At 44.4% G+C, this 23,805-nt stretch overlaps 1 protein-coding gene across 1 annotated transcript in view; it reads left to right on the top strand.

Moving 5' to 3' along the window:
- Nucleotides 1-23,805, top strand: part of ZNF532 (zinc finger protein 532) — a 103,812-nt gene that overhangs the window by 50,762 nt on the left and 29,245 nt on the right. Inside the window, 3 exon segments of the mRNA XM_032309069.1 lie at nt 10,467-10,648; nt 14,876-15,052; nt 21,379-21,541. Coding sequence (XP_032164960.1) covers nt 10,467-10,648; nt 14,876-15,052; nt 21,379-21,541 — 522 coding nt within the window.

Here is a 23,805-nt window from a genome sequence, read left to right as displayed (position 1 = left end):
CCGTTTACAGTTGGTGACCTTAAATTCAACTGGAGAAAAAAATCTCCCGGCGTAAACTGTTACTTCTCTGAGAATGGCTCTTAAAACACGGCATCTTCTCACAAAATGTAGAAGTTGAGGCCCCTCAAGGCCCGGCCTTTCCCGAACCCCATCTTGCCTTTCTTGTCACTACGGTCAGGTGATTAAAACACTTACTCTCCATTTCTCTGGACCTCCACGTTCTCGGTAAGTCTTCGGTGGACCGAGAGGGCGGACTACCTTGCTTTCGTAACAGCCCCCTGGGGCCTCCCCCTTTGACCGTTCCTTCTGGAGCAGAAAACTGGTGCAAGGTCAACCCATGCCTGCAGGCTGCTCCTTTTCTCTTTTGGACTAACTGAGCGAGCCCTTCGCCGGGCAGGGTTCCCTAGGTCTGCAGAGTAGTCTTAGTTAGGGAACTGTTCACAGCGGTGCCCACACTGCCCCTGCTGCCGCCGTTGGTTGTGAAAGTTAAGGGTGTGACCTCAGGGCCCTGGCACGACTGCCCCTCGTTCATTGACTCCCAGCGTTCGACTCCACCAGGCCTAGAGAGAGGTGTACCCCTTACAGGCAGTGGGGCTGTTCTGCCTGCCTGCCCGCCCTCCTGCCCTCCCTGCGCCTCCCTTCCTACCCGCTGCCCGCCTCTACTTATAATTACCATAATTGCTTGAAAATTTTGTCTGATAATGCTGTAGAGTTTTGTGCGGATGTCCTGGGTCTTCCTTCTCAAATCACTGACTTTAAAATTAAACTTTTCATTTCGAGATAATTTTAGATTCATATAAGAAATAAATACCCTTTATTTAGTTTCCCCCAGTAGTACACTTGGCAAAACTGTAGAACAGTCGTCATCACTAGGATATTGACATCAGTGCCCTGAGCCTACAGAATATTCCATCACCAAAGGGATCTTTCGGATTGCCTTCTTAGAGCCACTCCCACCCACTTCTTAAGTCCCAGCAGCCCCTAATCTGTTCTCCATTTTTATTCCATTGTCATTTCAGAAGTGCTTTGTAAATGGGGCCATACTGTCTCACCTTTGCGGATTGGCTTTTCGTACTCAGTGTAATTCCCTGGAGACTCACAGAGGTTGTGGCAGGTACCAGGAGGATGTTCTTTGAAATCACTGAGGAGGATTCCCGGGGAGGTTGTCCATGGGTTGTTTCCCTTTCGGTCTTTGAAGGACAATCTGCCCTGTTTGCAATTCGGGGTCATTACGAATGAAGCGGCTGCAAACATTTGTGTACAGGTGGTTGTGTGAACATGAGTTGGAGTTTGCTGGGATAAATGCCCACATGTACAGTTGCTGGGTCGTATGGTAGTTGCACGTTTATATTTTTAAGAAACCGTTTTCCAGATTAGCTGAACTGGTGTATATTCCTCGGGCAGGGTACTGGTGATGCCTTTTCTTTGCTCCCTTGTCAGCTTTTGGTGGTGGTGGTTTCCATTTTAGCCATTTTGGTAGGTGTGTGATAACTGTCATGTTTTTAATTTGTAGTTTCCTAGTAGCTAATGATGTGGAACGTCCTTCTTCATGTGTTTCTTCACGTGCCCTCTGGATGTTCTTTCTGGTGAAATATCTCAAGTCTTTTGCCCATTTTCTATTTAGATAATGTTTGCGTCCTTTAGCTGTTGAGTTTTAGGAGTTCTTGTTGTATTCTAGATACTACTCCTTTGCTGGGTATGTGGTTGCGAGTCTTTTCTCCTGGTTGGGCCTTTGCATCTTTTTTTTTTTTTCTTTAAATAATAATTTTTAAAAAATTTTATTTGACAGAGAGAGAGAGAGAGACAGTGACGGAGAGAACATAAACAAGGGGAGTGGGAGAGGGAGAAGCAGGCTTCCCTCTGAATAGGGAGCCCGATGTGGGACTCAATCCCAGGATCCCGGGATGGTGGTCTGGAAGGCAGACGCTTAATGACTGAGCCACCCAGGTGCCCCAGAGCCTTTGCTTCTCTTAAACTGGTCTTTAGCAGAGCAAATGCTTTCAATTCTAATGAAGTCCATTGTATCCATTGTCCCTTTTACAATTCATGCTTCTGCTGTCAAGCCTAATTTTCGCTCTGGATCCTAAAAATGTTTCCTGTGTTTTTTCCTTAAAGTTTTATAGTTTTAGTTTTTGTATTTAAGCCCATGATCCATTTGGGTTCATTTTTATATAAGGTATGAGATTTACACTGAGTTTTATTGTTGTTTATTTTGCCTGTGCACATCTTCTTCCTCTAATACCATTTGTCCAGAAGGCGGTTCTTTACTGTTGAATTGCCTTACCACCTTTGTTGAGTATCAGTTGGGGGTGTCTATATATGTGTGTGTGTATAGATATATATACACATTATATATATACACACACTTATATATATGATTTTTTTAGTAATCTCTATGCCCAGTGTGGGGCTCGAACTCACAAACTGAAGATCAAGAGTTGCACACTCTGCCTACTAAGCCAGCTAAGTGCCCCTAAGTTGGGTGTAGTTGTGTGTGGCTGTTTCCGGGTTCTGGCTTCTGTCCTATTGATTTACATGTCTGTCCCTCCACCAGCACCACGCAGTCTTGACTGTAGTGACCATAAAGTGTCTTAAAGTTTAGTACACTGGTATGCCCAACTTTATTCTTCTTTCTCAAAATAGTTATTTTTCTTTAATTGAAGTATAGTCGACACTCAGACTTATTTTTAGCAATCCTGGTTTTTTTGCCTTTCCATATAAATTTTAGGATTGTCTTGTCTATATCTGCAAAATCTTCTGGGATTTTGATAGGAATTACATTAAACCTGTATCAGTTTGGGGAGAATCAATATCTTTACTATGTTGAGTCTTTCAGTTCGTGAACATTTATTTATTTATTTATTTATTTATTTAAAGGATTTTAAAAAATTTATTTATTTGGTGGGGAGAGAGAGAAAATATGTACGTGAGTCGGGGGAAGCAGAGGAAGAGGGACAAGCAGGCTCGATGCTGAGTGCGGAGCCTGACGTGGGGCTCAGTCCCACAACCGTAAGATCACAGCCTGAGCCAAAATCAAGAGTTCCGTGCTCAGCTGGCGGAGCCACCCAGGTTCCCCTCTCCGTTTATTTAGATCTTTGATTCCTTTTATTGTTTTGTGGTTTTCATCATACGAGTCCTCTAAATGTCTTGTTTTGCTCTTTTTTCTCTGCTAACAATTGTAAATGGTATTCTGTTTTTCAGTGTTGACATGTTCATTATTGCTATATTGAAATACAGTTAATTTTTCTATATTTATCATGTACCGCCCTGACTTTGTTGAACTCATTTATTCGATTCAGTGTTTGGGGAAATAAATTATATTGAGTTTTCAGGGATGAGCCATCCCTTTTGCATTCCTGGAATGAATCCCACTTGTTCAGGCTGTATGATTCTTTTTATATTTGGTGAAGTTTATCTGCTAATATTTTGCATTAGAGTTTTACATTTATATTCCTTTTTTTTATACTGTCTTTGGTGGGTTTTGGACGGGTTAAAATTAGCTTTATATAAGGCATTGAGAAGTGTTCTCTTCTATTTTCTGGAAGAGACTGTGCAGTTAATGTTCATTTTTCTTTAAATATTTGATAGAATTTTTCAGTGAAACCATCTGGGCCTGGAGATTGCTTTGGGGACTTTTCTTAAAACACCTTTGAGCTGGTAGAAGGACTTTGTCACTTGATGTAGGGATGCAAACCCTTCTTCCCTACTGGCTTTCTCTGACACCATCCTGGCGGTGGTGCTGGGACAGCTTACTACAGCCCGAAGAGGGTGGACGTCTGGGCTGCTCCCGGACTTGGTCCGATGGGCGTGGGGCTGTGGTGTTTCCTGTGGTGGTTGGCTGGAGCTGTCATTATCTAAAAAGTTTTTTCTTTTGTTAGCCTGACCCTTTCCTGGTCCTTTGGCTAGTGATAGCAGGCTTTTCTTGGGGATTACCATTATTATTATTATTTTGTCTCTTATCTTTTGGTGTTTCCAGATTGCCAGTTTCTTCAGCTCCAAATGGGGGAGATACATGAGGCAGAAAGAAACAGAACTCATCACTGAGTTCCAGGGTCCTGAGGTCCCTAGCCAGCCTGCCTTTTTCTCTCTGCTTCTCAGAGTCTGTTAATGTCTGTTTTATGTATAATGCCCAGGAGTTTCCGTGGTATTTACTGGAAGGAATAGGGAAAGGTTCTTGTATTTCCTTTCCCCAGAAGTGGAAGTTTCGCTGTTTTAACCTCCTGTGTAGCTGCTGTGTCTTCAGGGAGAGATCCCATGATAACATCGCTAGGCTCACCCCGAGCCTTCCAGCCTGTGACTCTCAGTTGTGTTGGGAACTAGATGTCTTGTGAGCACAGCATTCCGCTTGATTCCTCTCTGCTCTCCAGCTCCATTTCCACGCATCCTGGCTCTTAGCCCACCTGTAAAAGCAGTCAGGGATGAGGTGGCAAATCTCTTCTGTTTGTTGTCTGTGGAGCCCAGGCTCCGAAGACCCCACCCAGCCTTTCCCTTGGAAACCACTTGATCGCGGTTGAGCACAGTCAGCATTCCGTTTCATCTCTGATTTCCTCCCCGTTTAGATGTTGACTCCCGTTGCTGTTGGAATGGGTCCTTCCAGGAGTTTCCCAATGGTGCCTGTTGGAACCCAGCAGAGGGTCTCTTCTGTTGATCCCAGCTGTGGCCACACGTGCTGATCTCCTTCTACCGTCTCCTCACATGTGCGCGTTCAGCCTTTCCAGAACTTTCGAGAATGTAATGGGATGAAGGAAGGTTTTAGTGGCATTTGCCAGTTACTCCTCTTCCAAATGTCCTGTGGACCATCTGTACCCAAGTAATGCTTGACACAGGGAATCAAGGGTGCCATTTTACTCATAACTGGCCTCTTGCTCCGCACACCTGCTGGTGCTGAGAGTGGAATTGGAAAATGTATGGTTTAGCGCAAGGCCCAGCCGGAGTCCAAGTCCTGGAATTCCTCTCACTCTTGACAAAGGATAGGGACAGGACCCCAGGCATGCTTAGCTGGGGTCTGACCACCCTGCCCCTGTCTGCTGATCTCCCAGAGGAGATGGCGAGGAATCTTGGGTGAGTCATTTCCCCACCCAGCCGCCATGGAACCGAGCTGTGCTGTGAACACGGAGCCACACAAGCACTTGACTTTGTAACACCCGTACATCTGCCCTGCTTGGAGGTTTTTATTCCGACCTATTTGCTTCTAATAATCCCCGCTTTGGGGCACACGGAGAAGAGGAGTGGGTGGAAGGGTGGAGAAGATTCCCGATTCTCCATGAAGCATTTAAGAGCAACAACTGAACTGTTAATAATTGATACTAAAATGTATGGGAATGTCATTGCTTCACCCCTCGGTAAAATCATGACTAAATTTAGCCAAGAACAGACTAGAAGTGCATCCTGTAACCTCTTAGTTGGTAGGATGTTTTCGTAGCAGAGAATGTTACAGGTCCTTTGATCAACCTTTTATTGTACAGTTGGAGAAACAAATACCCAGTGAGGGGCGGAATGGGGACTCCAGGCAGGAGTGCCCAAGGGCCGGTTCATTATTCTGTCCGCTCTGTCATGCTGATAACCTCGGATCTAGAAGCATTTGGCAATGACAGGGAGCATTGGAATTAGAAGAGAATGGAGTCTTGGGTTCTAGGCATGTCAGCTCCTAGAGTGCAGACGGAGGTGCCTTTTTCTGCCGTGGTCCCATATTCAGGGATTGCTGACTCAGTGTAGTTTCTGCACATTGTGAACACAACACACCACGTGTATTAAATTATCTTGAGCAGCCCCGGTCAGCCCTCGTTTCTAGCCACCCTCTGCCCGGGCAGTTGCTTCTGGAAACCAGGGAGGCTACCTCCATGCCCTCGCCCACCCACAATATTCCTAGCCGTAGACTCCAGCTCTTGCTTGGTCCTGCTCTTCTTCTAAGTGCTTAACTTAATTCTGGCCGGATGGGGCAGTGTCCCCTTTTGCACTTCTATCTTATCAACCTTTTCTCCGGTGTTTATCATTTGAGTAAGTTTAATGTGCTGACCAGACCGCTTTCTGTAAATGTGCTCCTATAACTGTCAGCTCTTATTAGAAGTTTTCAGTGTAGCAGAATGACTTGAGGACAAAAACCACCGCGACCCACCAGTTTGGAAACAAAAGGAGTCAGAGTCATTTCTGTTATAAATCTTGTTTTGTGTTATTTCCAATCTAAGCGAGATCTGAAATGAAATGCTCTGTGTACTCATTGTAAAATGGGATGAAAGTAAGAGTCAGAAGGCAAACTGGTGTGTTTTATTATTACTGGTATTATTTTGGGGGTGATTTTGCTGTAGCCAGAAGACTACGGAACTAGTGTCAGTGACACAGACATGGTTTCCGTAGCAAGGGGGCTTCTTCGCCCGCCGTGTTTTGACCTTCAGACCCACTGTTTCAGCCTGCTGCCCGCTTTGGTGTGTTGGAAATGTAAGCACAATACATGGTGTATTTACTCCTATTTCTCTAGCTTTTCTCACCATTCGCAGGCAGTTTTTACCCTTAAAACATGAATTGCAACACATGGAATTATTTTCCTTATTACCCAGATAATTCCTCTCGCATGCAAGGAGGATGCCCCGCTGTGGCATCCCCGAGTCCTCAATGGGGCCATGATGTGTCCCTTTCCTCTTCCTCCCAGCTAGCATCTGCGGGAGGCGGGGCCAGGGCCACGGGAGGCGGGGCCAGGGTCTGCTGAGCAGGCATAGTATGACTAATTGTCACGTATGGAATGTGATTTTTTTTTTTTTTCAGCTTTATCTTCCTGTAGCTTTCTTGTGTTACTTGACTATGGAAAGGTAATATCTTAACTTTAAAAAGTAGCAGTTCTCTGAGCAGAGGAATCTGCTCCAGCATAGAAGTTAGCTGTTTATTAACGAAGTACTGAAAATACTTCCTTTTTCAGATGTTATAAGTAAAATGTCAGAAGACAAATGAAGCCACTTAAGTGCATTTTATTATAGTTAACCCTTGAACAATGGGGGGTTAAGGCACCGATCTTCCACACGGTCAAAAATCCATGTATAACTTTCAACTCCCCCAAAACTTAACTACTAATAGCCTACTGGGTTGTTTTGAAGTTTTTATTTAAGTTCTAGTTAGTTAACATGTAGTGAAATATTGGCTTCAGGAGAAGAATTTAGTGATTCATCACTTCCATATAACACCCAGTGCTCATCCCAACAAGTGTCCTCAATCCCCGTCACCCATTTAGCCCGGCCCCTCCCCCCAATTACTAACCTGCTGTTGACTAGAAGCTTTACCGATAACATAAACAAGTTGATTAACACCTATTTTGTATGTTATATGTATTATATACTGTAGCCTTATAATAAGGTTAGCTAGAGAAAAGAAAATGTTAAGAAAATCACAAGTAAAGGAAACTACATAGCACTACAGTTACTGTAAAAGATCCCTGCGTAAATGGAACCACGTGGTTCAAACCATGTTGTTCAAGGGCTGACAGTATACTTTTCTCTGTTCAGTTAAGTACTGTCACATTAAACTGCTTTATCCTCTTGTAAATAGCCTCAACTTGTATTGAAGAGAATTAGAGTTTTCAGATATATTTCAGTTCTTTGATTTTAAAAAAAAGGAAAGGAAAGTCAGATTCTTGTAAAACCGCAAAGAAATACTGACCTGCCCCCGTGCTATTCTATCCCTAAATCCAGAAAACAGCTGTCATCACCATGAGGTTAAAGTATCCCAGAGAAGCTGATGGGTTAGTCTGTGAAAATGCTGTACCCCTGTCTGGGGAAGCAGGGGTAGCACAGCGTTACCGGAAACAGGTAGAGTGAAACAGACAAAAACTCCGGGGAGTACGGCTGGACGCGAGTCATGTGAGCATTCAACTATTGATAACACAAGCATCAAGGAGAGAGTGTCTACAACCAAAATACCATGCTTTTTCTCAAGACGGAAGGGAGGCAAGGAGCAGAAGTGGGTACCCAGAGAGAAATGTGGGAGCCAATACAGTGTCTGTGCATGAGTATATATGTGTGAACTAGAGGTAAGACCGTCACCAGTGTGATCCCCAGCCACTGAATTCTCCTGTTTCAGTAATTGCAAAATATGAAAGCATTTTGATTTGGGGTGGTCGTGCCTACTGGCTCCCACTTCCTCTTTGAACTTCTGTGTCTAAAGTGGGTGAGGAGCCTTAGTCAGTGGAAATGGGTGGGTGCAAACACAGGGAGCTAGTCCGTGGCCGGGGCAGGAAATGGGGGTGGGATGGCCGCCAGCAGCCCTCACAGAGCCCCACGGGCTGGACCGCCCAGCCACATGGTGCGTCACGGAGGGACCGCTTCTTCCCCTCTCCAGGAAACGGGTATGAGCAAGGTTGGTATTTGTCGTTCGCATCTGGTATCTGTTACTCTAACGTTTTTCATAGTCTTTGCAGTTAAAGAATTCTGTTGTAAGGAACACTCAAGAGTTTGTAATTTCTCTTCTTGAATCCTTTTGATACTTATTTTAGTTAACCTGCTAGCAATGAAACCTTTTCACTTCACCAGGATTTCTGTGACTGTTTAAATATGTATTATAAACAAATAAATGTCCGAACAAGGAAGATTAAATGATTCATTGTGAATTTTGTACGTATCATGAAGGATATTTGTTGATAGATCTTGACGAGAGAGAATGTGAAAGCTACTTTCAGCTTTTTTTTTTTAAAGAATTTCTTTGATTTGTGTTGCTGTTTTTCCCTACCATAAACTAGTGTGACCATGTTGCTTTAGATAAAGGAGAAGCTGTAGAGATGGTGTCCACTTGAACCCTAACGCAACGGTCGGGTAGTTCTATCAAATGAAGTAGTGAGCTCTGAGGTCCAGAAGTACACAGTTTCCCAGTGATCTCAGTACCAAGTCCTCCATCATTAGTAGAATTGAATGGAATGTTACATTTCCATGTATTTTTAAGTACTTCATCGCTTGGCCTGTAATGGAATGGGGTCCATGTCTGAGGTGCGTGTGGACATGCACATGTTATGATTCACTGCCTGGGATTGATGGCCATGTGGCCAAAGCAAATAGAAGACCTGAGTTCAAAGGAACCAGTGATTTACCTGTGATAGCGTAGACATCCACAGGATCTTCTAATGCACGGAAGGTGCAGGTGGCTTTTTCTTGTTGTGGCTTGTTTTAACCTTGGCTGTATATGTTGTTAGACAAGGAATGCTTTATTTTAAATGACGCTGGCCTCATTAAATCTGCCTGTAATGTTCTTTATTTTGTGATTATAATAAACATTTTGTGAGATAATATTTGTATTTAGTCCTTTTAGGAGGAAAACCGGATAGATTTTTTTCAAGCAAGTTTCTGGTTTTCCATAGTTTTAGTTGCTCAGAAGTTTAAGGCCTTAATTTTGGAAACTGGATTCAAAAGCTAAAAGAAAACGAAATCTTTTAAAAATTTTATAACTCCTCAGCATAAAAGGTCATTTTAAATCTTCGCTGGAGTCTGTATTTTGAGGATTTCTTTAATTGACTTTAGTGTAAGTTAGACATTTTAGAAGGTGATGGATTCTGGTTACATTAATGGCTAACTAGAATTTGAATACATTCTGTCTTGTGCTGTGTTAGGTTTATTTTTGGAGTGGATGCAGTAGTCCTCACTTTATATTTACCTTAAGTTTGCTGTTTTTGTGTTTGAAAAATATGCCATGTTTACTGCTTACATCTAAGGGGATCAAAAATAGTGTTTCAGTTTTTCCTGATTAGTTAAATGTAGGGCCTTTTCCAAAGAGCATTTTTGTCTTTATTTTATATGGGACTAGACTTTAAGCTTTTACAGAGTTTCAGTTTAATTTCGAAATTTATGTATCTGAATTTGAGTTCACTGATTTCATTATAAATGCTACAGTGTCCAGGTTATCCACTGAAAGACTGACTCAAGTAGAAAAACAACAGCTGATTGCTGTGGGTCATTCTTTTGTACTCCTGTATTTTAGAGTTCAGGTAACTGAAGTGACTGGGAAAAGAAAGAAGAAACAAACCAACAAATTGGATTAGTCTCTATTTTTTATTATTCTGAAGAAACTTTTTTATGGGTTGTGGGAACTGGCTACTCTTGAGATAGATGCTTGTAAACGTGTAATTCTACATGAGAGCTGACTTGCTAATGTAATTTGCAAGATTACCTCCTCTAACATCCCTCCTCTGCACTGAACAAAATGTAAAAGTTAGCAGAATTGAAAGTTGACCTGAAACTGACATTCTCTTTACCTCCTGCTTTGGGGTGGACCCTGATTACCTAGAATAGCACCTATTATTTTTCTTTTCCAGGGTAAGGGATGTTAGGTTTAAACGTTTAACTTTCAAGTTTTGCTTTCTCTTTGGGCTTAGAAGCCACGAGAGCGGTATTTGACGTGAGCAATGTTCCGTTAATTGGGGATTTTAACCACGCTTCTTTGCATATTAGAAAGTCCTTCGTAGGACCAACCCTGTCTTCCCCCTTTGGTTTATCTAGAAGACTTGCACTATCTGCCAGATGCTGCTTCCTAACCAGTGCAGCTACGCCTCACACCAGAGAATCCATCAGCACAAATCTCCCTACACCTGCCCCGAGTGCGGGGCCGTCTGCAGGTCGGTGCACTTCCAGAGCCACGTCACCAAGAACTGTCTGCACTACACACGGAGAGTTGGTTTTCGGTCAGTATCTTGTTTGCTTACATGCAAGTAAAGCCCGCTCGCTTGTCACCGCGCGGCATTTCGAGTTCTGAGGGGTCCATGCACACCGTTTGCGGGGTCATACAGTGATACCTCAATTAACAGATCCTCTGGGAACCGAGGCCATGTGCAGTGGCGTTGATCTGTTTGGATCTTTGTGGGATTAGCCTTCTGGTCCCCTACTCCAGAGGGTAGATGGAGCCCGTCCTCCTGCAAAACCATGCATGGGCCAGCGGTCAGCTTGGATGAACTGTTAGAGCCTTTCCTGTCTGCACCCTTTCCAGCAACCTTCTGCTGTCACATTCTCTGCCTTTGAACCCCTCTAAGAGCACCATGCATTTCTGTACCTTTTCATACGTCTCCTCTGAGCAAAACAGATGCATGGTCTCTTTTATTTCGTCCTGTCGAAGGATTGGGTATTTGCCCTTTCCTAACATCATCGTTCTTTGTGGAAGAACCTTCTACCCAGGTAATCTTCCTCTGTCCCTTTTTCCTCATTACCCAAGTTCAGGCGTTTCCCTCGTCTCTGTACATCCTAGCTGTGGCCCCTTTTACTGCCCCTTGAGAATCTCAGATAACATCTGTTACAACATCTGGCAAATCTAATGTTCATTTAGGGAGCATGGAGTGATGATATACTGGAGCTTTGCCTTCCATGTGGTGACCTTCTGAAATGCATTCCTGGGCCTTTTCTATTCTGACCCCACGAAGGTCAGCCAAGAAAGCACGCCGTTGCCACACAGTGTCTTTGTTAATAGAGGTATTACTGTACTGTGTGTGTTCCTTAAAATTAAGTGTTTGCTTGCCTATAACTTAAATGTTAGACTGTGAATACACAGTAATATGTTCTAGTTGCACAGTTAACGCTATTTAATGAAAATGAAGACTAGTCTGTATGATTTGATGGTTTTATTTCCATTACATTCAGGTCACAGCAGTATCGATGGCTCTGTCCCTTTCTTTAACCCTAAGAGAGACTTCGTTCTCGGTCTTATGACATGCCTCCAAGCCTGTGACGCAGGAATGCTTAATGCATTCGGATCCACCCTCGTAGGAAACGTTAGGTTTGGAAATTAAGGAACTAGAGATTTGGGGTGGTAATTCTGTCCCGTGGTGCCTCTGGCCACGGCGGCGTGGAGCCTGCTCCGGCCACACTGAGATGCCCCAGAGAAAGCAAGTGCATGCCCGCGGGCTCCAGGTGCCGAGGAAAGTCACACATTGAAGGTGCCCTTGATTCTACAAAGCCGGTAGGAGGGTACCTTGGTTCTTACCCCAGGGTTTAAAACTATTATTACAGGGTTCTTTGTTTAGTCATGGGAAGCAGTTCTGCCCCATTTTTCTCTCTGCTCCTCTTTTAACAGATGCCAGACTTTCCTCAAGAGTTTATTTTTTTGAGTATAATGAAAGTAAACTTAGGGGGGAATGAATAAAGGAAGTAGGACTTCTGCAATTCTCACTATTCCTGGTGCCTTTCCTGAATTAAAACAAGCTCTGCACCCAGGCTAAAAGCAATCAATGCAGTTGGAAAAGCCGATCCCCTGCCCCCACTTGGCACTTGGAATTTTTAAAATATTTTGTGTTTAGTGCAGGTTTTTTTCCCTTGGACTGGGGGCTTAGAAGAGCTATAAAAATGCTTCTGTGTGTGTATTCTGTGTAGTTCGTGTTTACCTCTTTAGGTGGGAGAAGAAAATACTTGACCTTAATTTTTTTTACCTGCTGCTTCAAATAATGGTCCTGCCTGATATTTGCCAGGGACTTAGCAGTCCCTTGGCCTTGTTATTTCTCCCAACTCTGTATGGGGAGAAGGACTTCTGGCTCTCTACTCCCATCATTTTCCCTTTGTTTTGTTTTTGTTTTTGTTTTTGTTTTTGTTTTTGTTTTGGTCAGAGAAGTCTCTGAAAAAGCTCTCATGCCTTACTTGTCCCTTCGTGACTCAGTGAGCCTGGTTCTTTCTCTTCTTGATCATACCGCCTCTCCCGGAGGGTGAGAGTGGTCCCTCCTGGCTCCTGGTCGATGGTTTCTAGGTTTCTACTAGAAACTCCTAGGTTTCTATGAATTTTCCTACTTCTTGATCCATTGGCTTTGCATTTCGAAAGGGGGTCTATAGGATTGAATACTATAAACAGTAAAAAAAAAATATTACTTTTAACATGAAGAGAAACTTTATTGGTTCCCAGAGCACAAAGGACCTCAGGTACATGAAATATTTATTCATAGATAGGATTTTTGTAGCATTAAGATACTGTGTGAATCCTTCAAATTCTGTCTTCTGTTTGTTTGTCGTCTTTCTGTTCCCTGTTGACCTCTGTGCCCCAGAAAATTTTCTTCCATCTGAGGGCAGATATTTTGCAAAACTCTCTCTTTTCTTAGCTGGTTTGTGAATTCTCTGCTTTCCTTCCTCACGTTAAGGACGGTTTTCCCTTGGCCTCGTTGGTGCTCTTTGGGCCTTGTCCTTCCACTGTTGTCTAGATGCTTTACTTTCCTGTTTTTTTTTTTTTTCCGTAGCATTAAATCTTCTTCCCAGTCCAGACAAAATCAGAGAATTTGTTCTTTGTGTCTTTCTGCCCTTCCTCATTCTTTGCCCTTTGAACACCACCTTCCTGCCCTTGATGAGAAAATTTTTCTGTTTGTGGTGCCGGTGGAGAGGACCCTTCTGTTTCATTAGTGACCCATTTTTGTTTGATGGGATCTTCCTCTTAACGTAGGAATCAGGCTTGTAGGGTTGAGAAGAACTAAAACGTGACTTGAGTTCAACTGTTCTCCTTTTATACATGAGAAACGGGCCCAGAGAGGATCAGTGACCTCTTGAAGACAACACAAGTTCAGGTTAACCCTAACTAATTTCATTGTGCATGGGTGGCTTTATTGCCTAAAATAACACTTCTAGTAGATAAGATAGAGGAGCTTTCCTTAATTATTTCCTGATAAGATTTAGTGTATTTTTTAATGTGTATGCTGCTGAATATTATGCCTTAAATCATTTAAAATGGTAATACACGAGTTACAATTTATATGGACTGCCGGCCAAGCTTAACAAGGCATGCTTTATGGAACCCCCATGCATCAGAGAATCCCGCTCCTGTGTGATTTGGGAAGCATCTCCATGAATGCGGAAGGTTCTAGGAATAAAAGTACCTTAAATTCATGCAGGCATAATGGAGCACTGCCTGCTGGAAGGCGGGCCCTGTCTGCAGTCCCCCTTCCCCAGGTTCTGCTTCCCCAAATCCATCCCCACCTTCACGTCCAGGAATGGCTCCGCTCAGGCGCTCAGGTGCCTTGCGGGTTTACCTCCACAGACTCGTGTCTGCAGAGCCCACCTCAGGTTAGTTCTCAGGTGTGAAGCCGGGGCAGTCCGTCATCAAGCAGACATGTGAGCAGTGTTGCCCAGAGTCCCTCCAGGAGAGAGAAGAGCTGGGGAAGAAGTACATCTAAGCGTCAGAGCTTGTTTCCCAAGGACTAGATGAGATCCGGTCCCGAGCTAATCCAATTATCACACCTTCAAGAAGTAAAGAAGTTAATTCGAAAGACTATTTAGCCATGTTGATTTTTCAGGAGTTTATAATTCATGTTACTTCTTAAAACAAATGTAAGTGTACATGAGCTTATTTTCCAGGAGACAGTCGAGGTGGTTAACCTTGTCTGCCCAACAGGCCTCCTCCATTGCAGATCCATTGAACATATCAGTGTGTCCCCGGAGACCATGGCCATGGCTTCGAAGCCAGTACTGATTGGTTCCCTCCGCCCCTCTGTTGTTGGCCGTAGGTTGAGGCGGTAAAGAGTTCTTCCATTGGAAATGCCATTTAGGCATTGGGGGGTAGTTAGGAGTCTCAGGGGCTGGGGTTCAAATCCAGCATGTGGAAGTGTTTTCCAGAGCCACAAGACCTAGGGTCTTGCCGTGTTCCCTGGGCCTGGTACCGCCCCCACCCTCCGCCGGTCTCCCTGCATGTGGGTGTTAACTCCCGGCAGTGTCGACGACACACAGGACATGGGGCAGTTGAGTTTTGTTTTCCTTCTCATGATCTTCCTTCTTAAGTATATAAAAATAATTTGACCTGTTCTAAGTAGAAAACAAAACAAGATTTACTTCCTAAAGGCCATGACAAGCCTCAAGAGGCCATTGACAAGATGCTCATTTTCGCTGACCTTGACAGTGAAGGTGCCCCCGTGTGATGGTCCGGTGCTGACGACCGCGTGTTTGTTTCCTGGCAGGTGTGTCCATTGCAATGTCGTGTACTCTGACGTGGCCGCTCTGAAGTCTCACATCCAGGGCTCTCACTGTGAAGTCTTCTACAAGTGTCCTATTTGTCCCATGGCGTTTAAGTCTGCCCCAAGCACACATTCCCATGCCTACACACAGCATCCCGGCGTCAAGATAGGAGAGCCAAAGTAAGTCCTGCCGCCTTCTGACTTCGTGCCACTGCCTGCTCAGGGATTTAGAGGACGGGGTAGTTCTGTGAAATAAAACTTAAGGTACAAAGAAAGACCCACTGCGAAGAGGTCGCAGCAGCAGGAGGTCCAGCCGGTGTCTTGTCACTCCCGGCACCCTTCGGCTCCTTCCAGGGGAAGCCTCCGGCCCAAAATGTCACTTTCTGCTTATGCCCTTCAGCTGTCACAAAGCAAGTGAATATTTATCAGTTTTGTCCTTTTTCTTAAGATGATTTTAACAACTAAGTTTGAGGGGAATGATAAAATACTGTCATCTGCCCTTTTTTGTTTTATAAACCTGGTTTCTTAAAGGGTACCAACGTCCATTTAAAACACTGGTCAGTGAATTTAACTTCATAGCCAGTCTAAGTCCTTGATTAGCAAAAGCAAATTTCATGTTTGTCTTAATCTTGCCCTTATTTTGGGCACTTTTTGCTTTGTGAGTCTTTGATAACAAAGTGGCCCTGGAGCAGACCTGGGCCTCCGCCTGCGTCACAGGCAGCTTAGCCAAGAGGAGGGAGTGTGGGCTTTGGATTCGGAGGCCTGCCACCCTCCGCGCCCCCAGCAGCCGTGAGGGCTCAGACTGTCACGGGCTCTGTTTCAGCATCCATTTTTCTCCCTGTAAAGTGAGGGTATTGCTTCCAGCCCAGAGTCTGTGTGAGGCTGAAGGGAGGTGACATTTAAAATGTGTGGCACACAGTCCCTCTGTCCAGAGCACGGAGGGGCCCGGTGACTGGTCCTTTCCACATTTCTTCTTTGTTGTGTGCATAGCACTGGGTCACAGCCTCGCGGTGAAGCTCATTTCATTCCCATATCATTTATGGCAAGGTGGAGTGTGTTGTGTGAGGTTAGTCTGTTGCACGAAGCTACTGATGTGTTTTGCCGTAACTCCGTGATCATGGAAGTGTTAGAGGGAAGACGTGCAGAGAAGCCACGTGACGTGGGCCGGCCTTTTACGGTAACATTTAGTTTGGGGAAATATTAATGATGGAACACTATAGGAGCATTTATTAGAAAGTGAGGATAAAGTTTGGAATTCTGTTCTAGGAAGACCTCCCCTCTGGTCTCTGTGGATCCTTGAAATGAAGCAAACTGCTGATCAGGCGACCCGTATATAACCTGGTATCTTGGCCCCAAAGACACACTTGAGTGAGCTCTGAGGTCCTCGCTGTTCATGGTAGTAAAGCTTCTAGGTGCTAAGGGGGTGTCTTGCCCCATTAATACAGTTTTTAATTGGTTCTTTTTTTTTTTTTTCCTTAAAGATTTTATTTCTTTCTTTGACAGACAGAGACCACAAGTAGGCAGAGGGGCAGGCAGAGAGAGAGGGGAAGAAGCAGGCTTCCCGCAGAGCAGGGAGCCCAGTGTGGGGCCTGATCCCAGGACCCTGAGATCATGACCTGAGCCGAAGACAGAGGCTTAACCCACTGAGCCACCCAGGTGCCCGTAATTGGGTTCTTTATTCAAATAAATAATTAAAACTTTACTGACATCCGGAATAGTATTTGTTACCTGGGAATACAGGGCAGCAACGGATTAAGGTAAGCTAAAATGGTATTTTTCCAGTTTGAGTAATGCATAGGTAGAAGTTACTCCAGTATTTTCCTAAAATTATTTTTGCCACAATTGTTCTTTAATAAGTACCAGCTCGACCTCTATATTTTAAATTGTAAAGCCAAAGGGAAAAAATATTAGGGATAAAATGCAGCAAAGCTGCCAACCCAGGCAGCTTCAACTCAGCCGCATCCCTTCAGTGAATGGCAGTGCTTGGCCTAGGCGAGTCGCCACCTACAGCCTGGCTGGGACCCCAGGTGCTGCCTGTCAGGCTCCAAGGGGCACGACTGTATCACAGGGGGGCCTTGAGCTCGCTCTTCCTGCCACCTTGCCCCAATCCGCCTCCCATAAGGCCTTGCTGTGCCTGGGGGAACACTTACCTGACCTCCACGTGATTCAGAAGCTTCCTTTTGACATTAAATCCATCTCTGCTCTGTTGATGTAAGCCCCCCACCCCCCTCCCAAATCAGTAGCCCTGACTACACTGGAGACTCAGGTGTTGAAATCTAGCAGGATTGGGTTCACAGGTGGTTATGCAAATGACAAGGGTATGCAAATGGTGTGCATTAATTTTTTTAAAGAGCAATATAAAAATAACCCTCCCCCCATTTTCTTTCAAGACTATATGAGGTCTAAAAATAGAGCGCCATAGAGTCCTGTTGTCCCAGCACCTCAAACTGAAATTCAGATTCTGCTTCTGTATTTTTTTTTTTTAAGATTTTTATTTAACATTGATGTAGTGTTTCTTATGTGCCAGGCACTGTTCCAGTGCTGTATTTCTTGCTTTTCAGTGTGTGGTCAGGCTTGTTACCCTGCTGTCTTAAAAAAAAAAAGCGGTGAGCCCTCTTTAATCCTTTCTGGGTGATTTCCAGTTCATTTTGAATGCCCTTTCCTGGATTTCATGGTGGTAGAGGTTTGTGTCTATTTTCGTCTTTTCGTTGACGTCTGATGAACAGCAGGGTTTTTGCTATTTTGTGCCTTCCTCTGACTTGCCACTCTAAATGTATGTGAGAAGCGAGACCTCCAAAGTCTAGGGATTATATAAGAGACAGAGTTTCTGAATCAGTCCAGCATGTACTAAATTTTAAGAGCAGAACGACGGGAGGCTTTGGAGTGAGATGAGGCTGAATTTGAACCGTGGCCCTGGGATCTGTGCAGCATCGGGCAGATTCTCTTCACCCCGAGCCTGTCCGTGACATGGTTCACCTGTTGGCGACGTGCGGATGGTCAGTTGCTCAGGCCAGTGCTTTGCGCTTAGTTGGATTCAGTAGTAATGAAGGAGGTGGTTTGTGGTAGTGATTTCTGAGCTTAGCATCTCTGGTTCCATAAGCTTTTACATTTGTTTCGAGGGTTACGCACTATTCTGGAGAGTTTGGGTTGCTATAAGTTGGACCTGAGTGTGGGCATTTAGTTTTAGCTTTCTTTTTTCTCTTCCTTTCCCTTTTCTTTCCCCTCCTTTCTCTTCTCTTCCTTCCTTCCTTCCTTCCATTAGGCTTTTTTATTAAGTTAGGGTCCAGCATGGAGCCCAGCATGGGGCTGGAACTCGTGAGCCTTAGATCAAGACCTGAGCTGAGATCAAGAGTCACTCAACCGAGGAGCCCACCCAGATGCCTGGTTTTAGGTTTCAGTTTCCCCCCCCCCTCCCCACTTCTCTCCATTTCCCTCTGCCCCTGCTCTTAGTGTGGTGACCCACTATTCCCTCAGTCTTGCAACGAGGGTAGAATCCAGTCAAACATACAGGTTTGGCTTTCAGAGCCCTTGGCAGCTCTGCAGGGCCTCCCCCACCATTCCCACAGTGGGGACCCAGCCACACTCCTTGTTTCTGTTCCCTCACCACGCCGTGCCCAAGCATTGGCCTGCGCACGCGCGGCCGCACCCTCACCGTCCTGCCTGGCTTCCCTCCCCTGCCTGGCTACGTCCCGTGGTTTTCGACCATTGTAGTTGGAGAGTTTGCTCGATCTTTCATGTTCTGACTCTTGTGTCTGTGAGGTTCATTGATTTGAACGTTGTTTTTTAACATGAGCACCATTTTTACACTTCTCAGGAGTTCCTGTGCTCCGGGAAGCCGGAGGGCGCTACGGATGATCGCCTTCGCCCGCGTTCCCGACATTCGCGCCCACCATTTCTTTCTCCGTCTTTCTCTCTCTCGTTGACCAATAGTGGGGCAGCATGACCTAAGCATTGGAGTGTGTTCTACGTCTCCTCCCAAACAGGTCACCCACGTGTGGCACCCCCTTTGAGCCCTCCCAGTCAGAAATCGGTGTGATTACATCACTGCTCAATGCGTAGACCCCATGAAAATTTCTCTAATAGATGAGAAAATGCACCCCCCCCTTCAGGTTCAAAATCCTATCCAGAAACATGTTTTGCATTTAATCGTCCTGTCTTGTCAGGGTTCTTCTGCCTGGAACAGTTGCTACGTCTTCCCCCGCCTCTCATGTCTTCGGCCCCCCTCATTCTCAGGAGGACCCCTCCGTCCGTCGTGCTTTCTTGCAGCTGGACGCAGGACACGTCCTCTTGGCAGGAGGCTCCTTGTGTCCCACCAAGGACCGGCAGTGCCCGTGCGTGCTTCTAGCGGTGATGCCAACCTGCGCCGTCTTCGTCAGGCAGGTGCCCGCCAGACCTCCCCGCCATATGGTCCCCGCCTCCCCCTGGATAAGCACTAGCAGTTCGTGGGGTGGTGGTCCAGCGTTATACCAGCAAACTGTTTCTCAGAAAAATGCTGAAGTAAATAGTTTTTCGCCTATTTTATACTTTCTTTGCTATTCCGTGGATAGCAAAAAAAAAAAAGTCAAAGCAAACAAAACCCCACCCCAAAGAAATGTAGAGCCAGGAAAATGGGCCCTGCCAGTTTTCATGCAATAGTTCTTCCTAAAAAATGTAAGAATAGAATCCTGAGAAAAATTCTTAGCCTGGATGGTTAATCTTCATTCTTTCCCCGAGGCTGCTCTTTTTTCCCTCTTGCTCTGCGGTAATTACAGAAAAATCAAGAAGTGTGGACAAGGTAGTAAGAGCACGTATAGTATCGTCTGGCAGAGATGATGGCAGTCGTGTGACCTTCTGTGTCTTCTCGATGCCCTTGAAAAAAAAGTGAACGTGTTGTACATACTGTCTTGTTCCCTGTTGTTTGAATTTTCAGGAAAATCTCCCCATGCACTGGAGTGTGTCTGTCGCACAATCTGCGAAAAATGCCATAGCTGCTCTTCCTTCCCTGCTTGACAGGACTGCCCGTTTGGGCTCTTGTCAGTTCTAAGCTGTTTTAAACAGCGAGGAAGTGACCGTCCTCGTCATACTTGGTACCGTTCACGACGGCACATCGTCAGGGTGCCTCCTTTGAGCTGTGTGGTGATGTCCCCAAGTCCTCGAAAATCCCCTTCTCTCCCCACAGGTGCCTGTGATCTGCGCTCAGTTATTAATATGTCAAGACCTCGTAAAAACGTGGGCCGCTCATCCAATTAAATTTATACATTTTATGTGGGAAAAGGTGAAAAAAAGCTAAGTGTGCCATTTATTGACAGAGAACTGGGAAGCGAGATGGGCTTTCCTAGGAAGAGCCTGAGAGGGAAGACCTGTGGTTTCCAGAAGCTTTCCTTTCTTTGACCTTGCTGTGCAAGCAACAAATGGAATCTCTGCTCTGCTCTTTCCGTCTCAGACTTGACCTTCAGTCCGGGTTTGTCTGCCATTTCCCTGAGCTGCTCCCTCAGATTCTTTGTGCCTGTCTTCAAAGGAGGCACAGGTGGTGTCTCTAGGCCTCCGCTGAGAACCAGGAAGACCTGGGACAGTTACAGGAGAAAGGGGACCCCTGTGGGCATCCGGAGCGAGCAGCGAAGCCCCTGGGGGTGGAAGTTGGTGGCTGGGGAGTCTAGTCCTTCCCCTCCCGTCTGAGCTTCAGTGGACGGTGTTAGTGGTTGGAAGGGGTTGTGTGCAGAAGGCTCAGGTGTGAGTTAGCTTAGGGAGGCTGCTTGGCAGCTAACCCTGGGTAGGGAAATGGCCTGTAGTGGACGGTATTTTAAACCATTTTAAGCTCAGTAGATGTAAATTGAAACAACAGTGGTATGGATTTTCTTTTTTCTTTCTCTTTCCCTCTTTCTGTCTGTCTCTCTCTTTTTTGGGGGTGGGGGGGGCGTGTATAATTGTTGACTGTGTAGGGCTTTCTGTGTTGAGAACATGTAGGGAAATACTGCAATCCAAGTGTAAAATTTCCCCCAACTTGAAAAGAAAACTTGGGACAAATAAGAGCTCGTGCCGGCGTTGGAGTTGAACAGGCCTCCTTAGTTCATTATCAGATGCTTTTTCAAGTTAGGGGACCACCTCCCAGCTGCCTTCTTTGTCTTCCCTTAAAGAATACTTTAAAAACAAACAAACAAACACAAAAACAAAAAACCAAAAAACCAAGATGCTTTTGCTTTGTGTTAAAGTAACGAACAGGTGAAGGTCTTGTACAAACAGTGTCCGCTGTAGATCTGTAAGTCGTAAAATGGTCATTAATTGAGACTTCCATGCAAATGTGGTTGAATGCATCTTTACTCGAAATGTTAAGACCGATCTGCCCTTGAGTGATGCCGGTTGCCTCCAAAAGTTTGTTTCACAGCTAAACTGTTTTGTTCTTTTTACCGTGTTTATGTGTTCTCACTGTTCCTGCCGCCTGAATTCTTGAGATGAGATGTAAAGTAGCAGTTCCTTTGGCTTCCGAGATGAGGGCTGACTGACATTTCCACACACTTCTTCTGTTTTAGAATAATATATAAGTGTTCCATGTGCGACACTGTTTTTACCCTGCAAACCCTGCTGTATCGCCACTTTGACCAACACATCGAAAACCAGAAGGTGTCTGTTTTCAAGTGTCCAGACTGTTCTCTTTTATATGCACAGAAGCAACTCATGATGGACCATATCAAGGTGTGTGCGCATCTCTCGTGTCCTTTAAGTCAATCGCAGACCCATTCATTGATTGTAAGTCAGGGCTGAGCTGCAGGTGAAGAGAAGGCATGCCTGCTCTCGAGGGAAGGGATGGATGCTGGTTGTTGGTACAGAGCAGTTCACAGAACGATGCCATTATCCACTTGACTGATGCTTTTTATCTGCGTCCTGTGACAGGTCAGTGCAGAGTAACACATGCATGCTGTGGCTCTCAAAGAGAAATAAGCATTAGCAAGCTCTTCCTGTCCCTGCATGTGAAAATGACGACTGTGAAATTGACTTTTTTTGAGAAGTCCTGTTGTAATGGACTTAGACATAGGGACTCTGACGAGTTGTGTTAATTCGTTGTAAATATCGGTGTATTAGAAAAATGAAGGTTTTCCTTTGAAATTATGTAAGCGATTAAATTTATATGATAATTGATTCCCCTGGGTCTTTTTTCTAATCTTTTTTTCTATCAAGGTTGCGTGCAAATCGAAGGTAAAATGTGTAGGATAGAAGAGTGGCCCCTGCCAAGTGTTCAGTTAATGAAATGAATAAATGTCCAGGTTGGATAATTCTCACCCTCCAAACCCCAAAAGGGGCACCTAAATCTCTTTACAGCCTTTGAAGCTCATGGAGGGCAGTGCTTAGTCTTAGCCTCCTAACTGCCCACTGTGAAAGGGTAAGCAGTTTTATTCCTGTGTGGTAAGGACGTAATATCTGTGAGCTCTCAGAGCTTAAAGTGACTTGACTTTTTAAAAGGAGAAAGCAACAGTGTCCTGATACCATGAACTCTCCCATCTCTTCCTCTTAGTTCTTCTCTTTTTAAATATGGAATACAAGAAAGGTGAGCCAATCAGGTCTCCCAAGTTAGTCCCGTCTCATCTTAATTAGATGAATGGGCTGTTAATCCTTGAAATTTCCTGTGTTGAGCATATGTGAGCTCATGTAGCATAACTGCCTATTGCAAAGAACCTAACGCCTGCTCATTGGAGGGTCTGCTCTTTGGCGGCCGGGCTAAGGTAGTGGCTCTGTGGCATTACTACAGTGAATCAGTGCATGGGAGATACATTTCATCCTTATCACTTAAAGTACAGTAAAATCCTCTTAAGATATTTTAAAGGTTTTCACTAAAATCACAAAACTGTCTTGACAACAAATACTTAATGATTGACTGGGGGAAAAAAACCACCCCAAACCCTAGAAACTGCTCATAAAAACATAGTGACATTGGAATTAGACCCAAATATTTTAGCATACTTTCTACAGGGGGGGAAAAAGAAAGGTTAACTTCTTAAGAGGCTTTTAAGGTATTTGCTTTCTGGAACTCATGTTTACATCTGGAAGTGGGGTCCTTGACATTGTGGTTAGGGTCTTCCTTGTGTTAATAGTGAATTTGGAGGAATACAAGGTTCCAAGAGTAGAGACTGAAGAGGAGTGGCAAAATCCTGTGGCCACAAGGAGGAAAGAATTATTTTTATTCATCTGAACCTTTACGAGACCACATGACACGAAAAACAGTGGGAATACTCATGTTCTCATTTCGAGTATGTCCTATACATTTAAAATAGCCCGCCTTTATGTGTTTGGGGATGGGTAAGAATAAAGATAAAGTTTTAGGGGCACTCTACTTTTGTGTTCAGTTTTAAGATTTGTACTAGTTCTTGTGAGTTTATTTATATCCCCTGATACTTGTGCTGTTCAGTTTTTGGTAAAGAGGAAATTAAGAGAAAGCAGGACAGGGGCCCCCATACATGTTCTTTTCAAGGTAGATCTTTTTTCGCTTAATCAGTTTGTAGCATTTCTTCTTCCAGAGTATAGCTTGATTCCCTGTGTGCATGTTGGCATTTCCATAAAAAGCAAATTTCAAGTTACAGTTGTTCAAGTTACTTGTTACAGGATCTAAGGAAAAATCAGTTCTAAAATAATTAAGTGGTATTTCTTTTATTTGATAAAGACTTTTGCTTTTAATAAACGATAACTATTTTTACTTCATGATGTGAAAATGGAATGAATAAAGTAGAAATTCCATTGTAGCACCCATGACCTTGCCCTCTTGTCAAGGCAGAACTTTTTGCTGCTTTTTCTGTAATTCCTGTAGCACCGCAAGGTCGTCTCACCGAAGAAAACTTACTAAGTACATGACCCTCTCTTCAGCTTTCTGTTTGTAAAAGTGTATTTGCCTAGAAACTTATGAAAAGTTTACTAGAAGATTTTGAGTTTTTGTTTTCTTTGGGTTTTAAATGGTTAAAAAGGTAAAC

The sequence above is a fragment of the Mustela erminea genome, chromosome 13 (assembly GCF_009829155.1).
Source record: "Mustela erminea isolate mMusErm1 chromosome 13, mMusErm1.Pri, whole genome shotgun sequence".
NCBI lineage: Eukaryota > Metazoa > Chordata > Mammalia > Carnivora > Mustelidae > Mustela > Mustela erminea.
The sequence above is the reverse complement of the archived record's forward strand: the minus strand, read 5'-3'. Positions and strand labels throughout refer to the sequence as shown.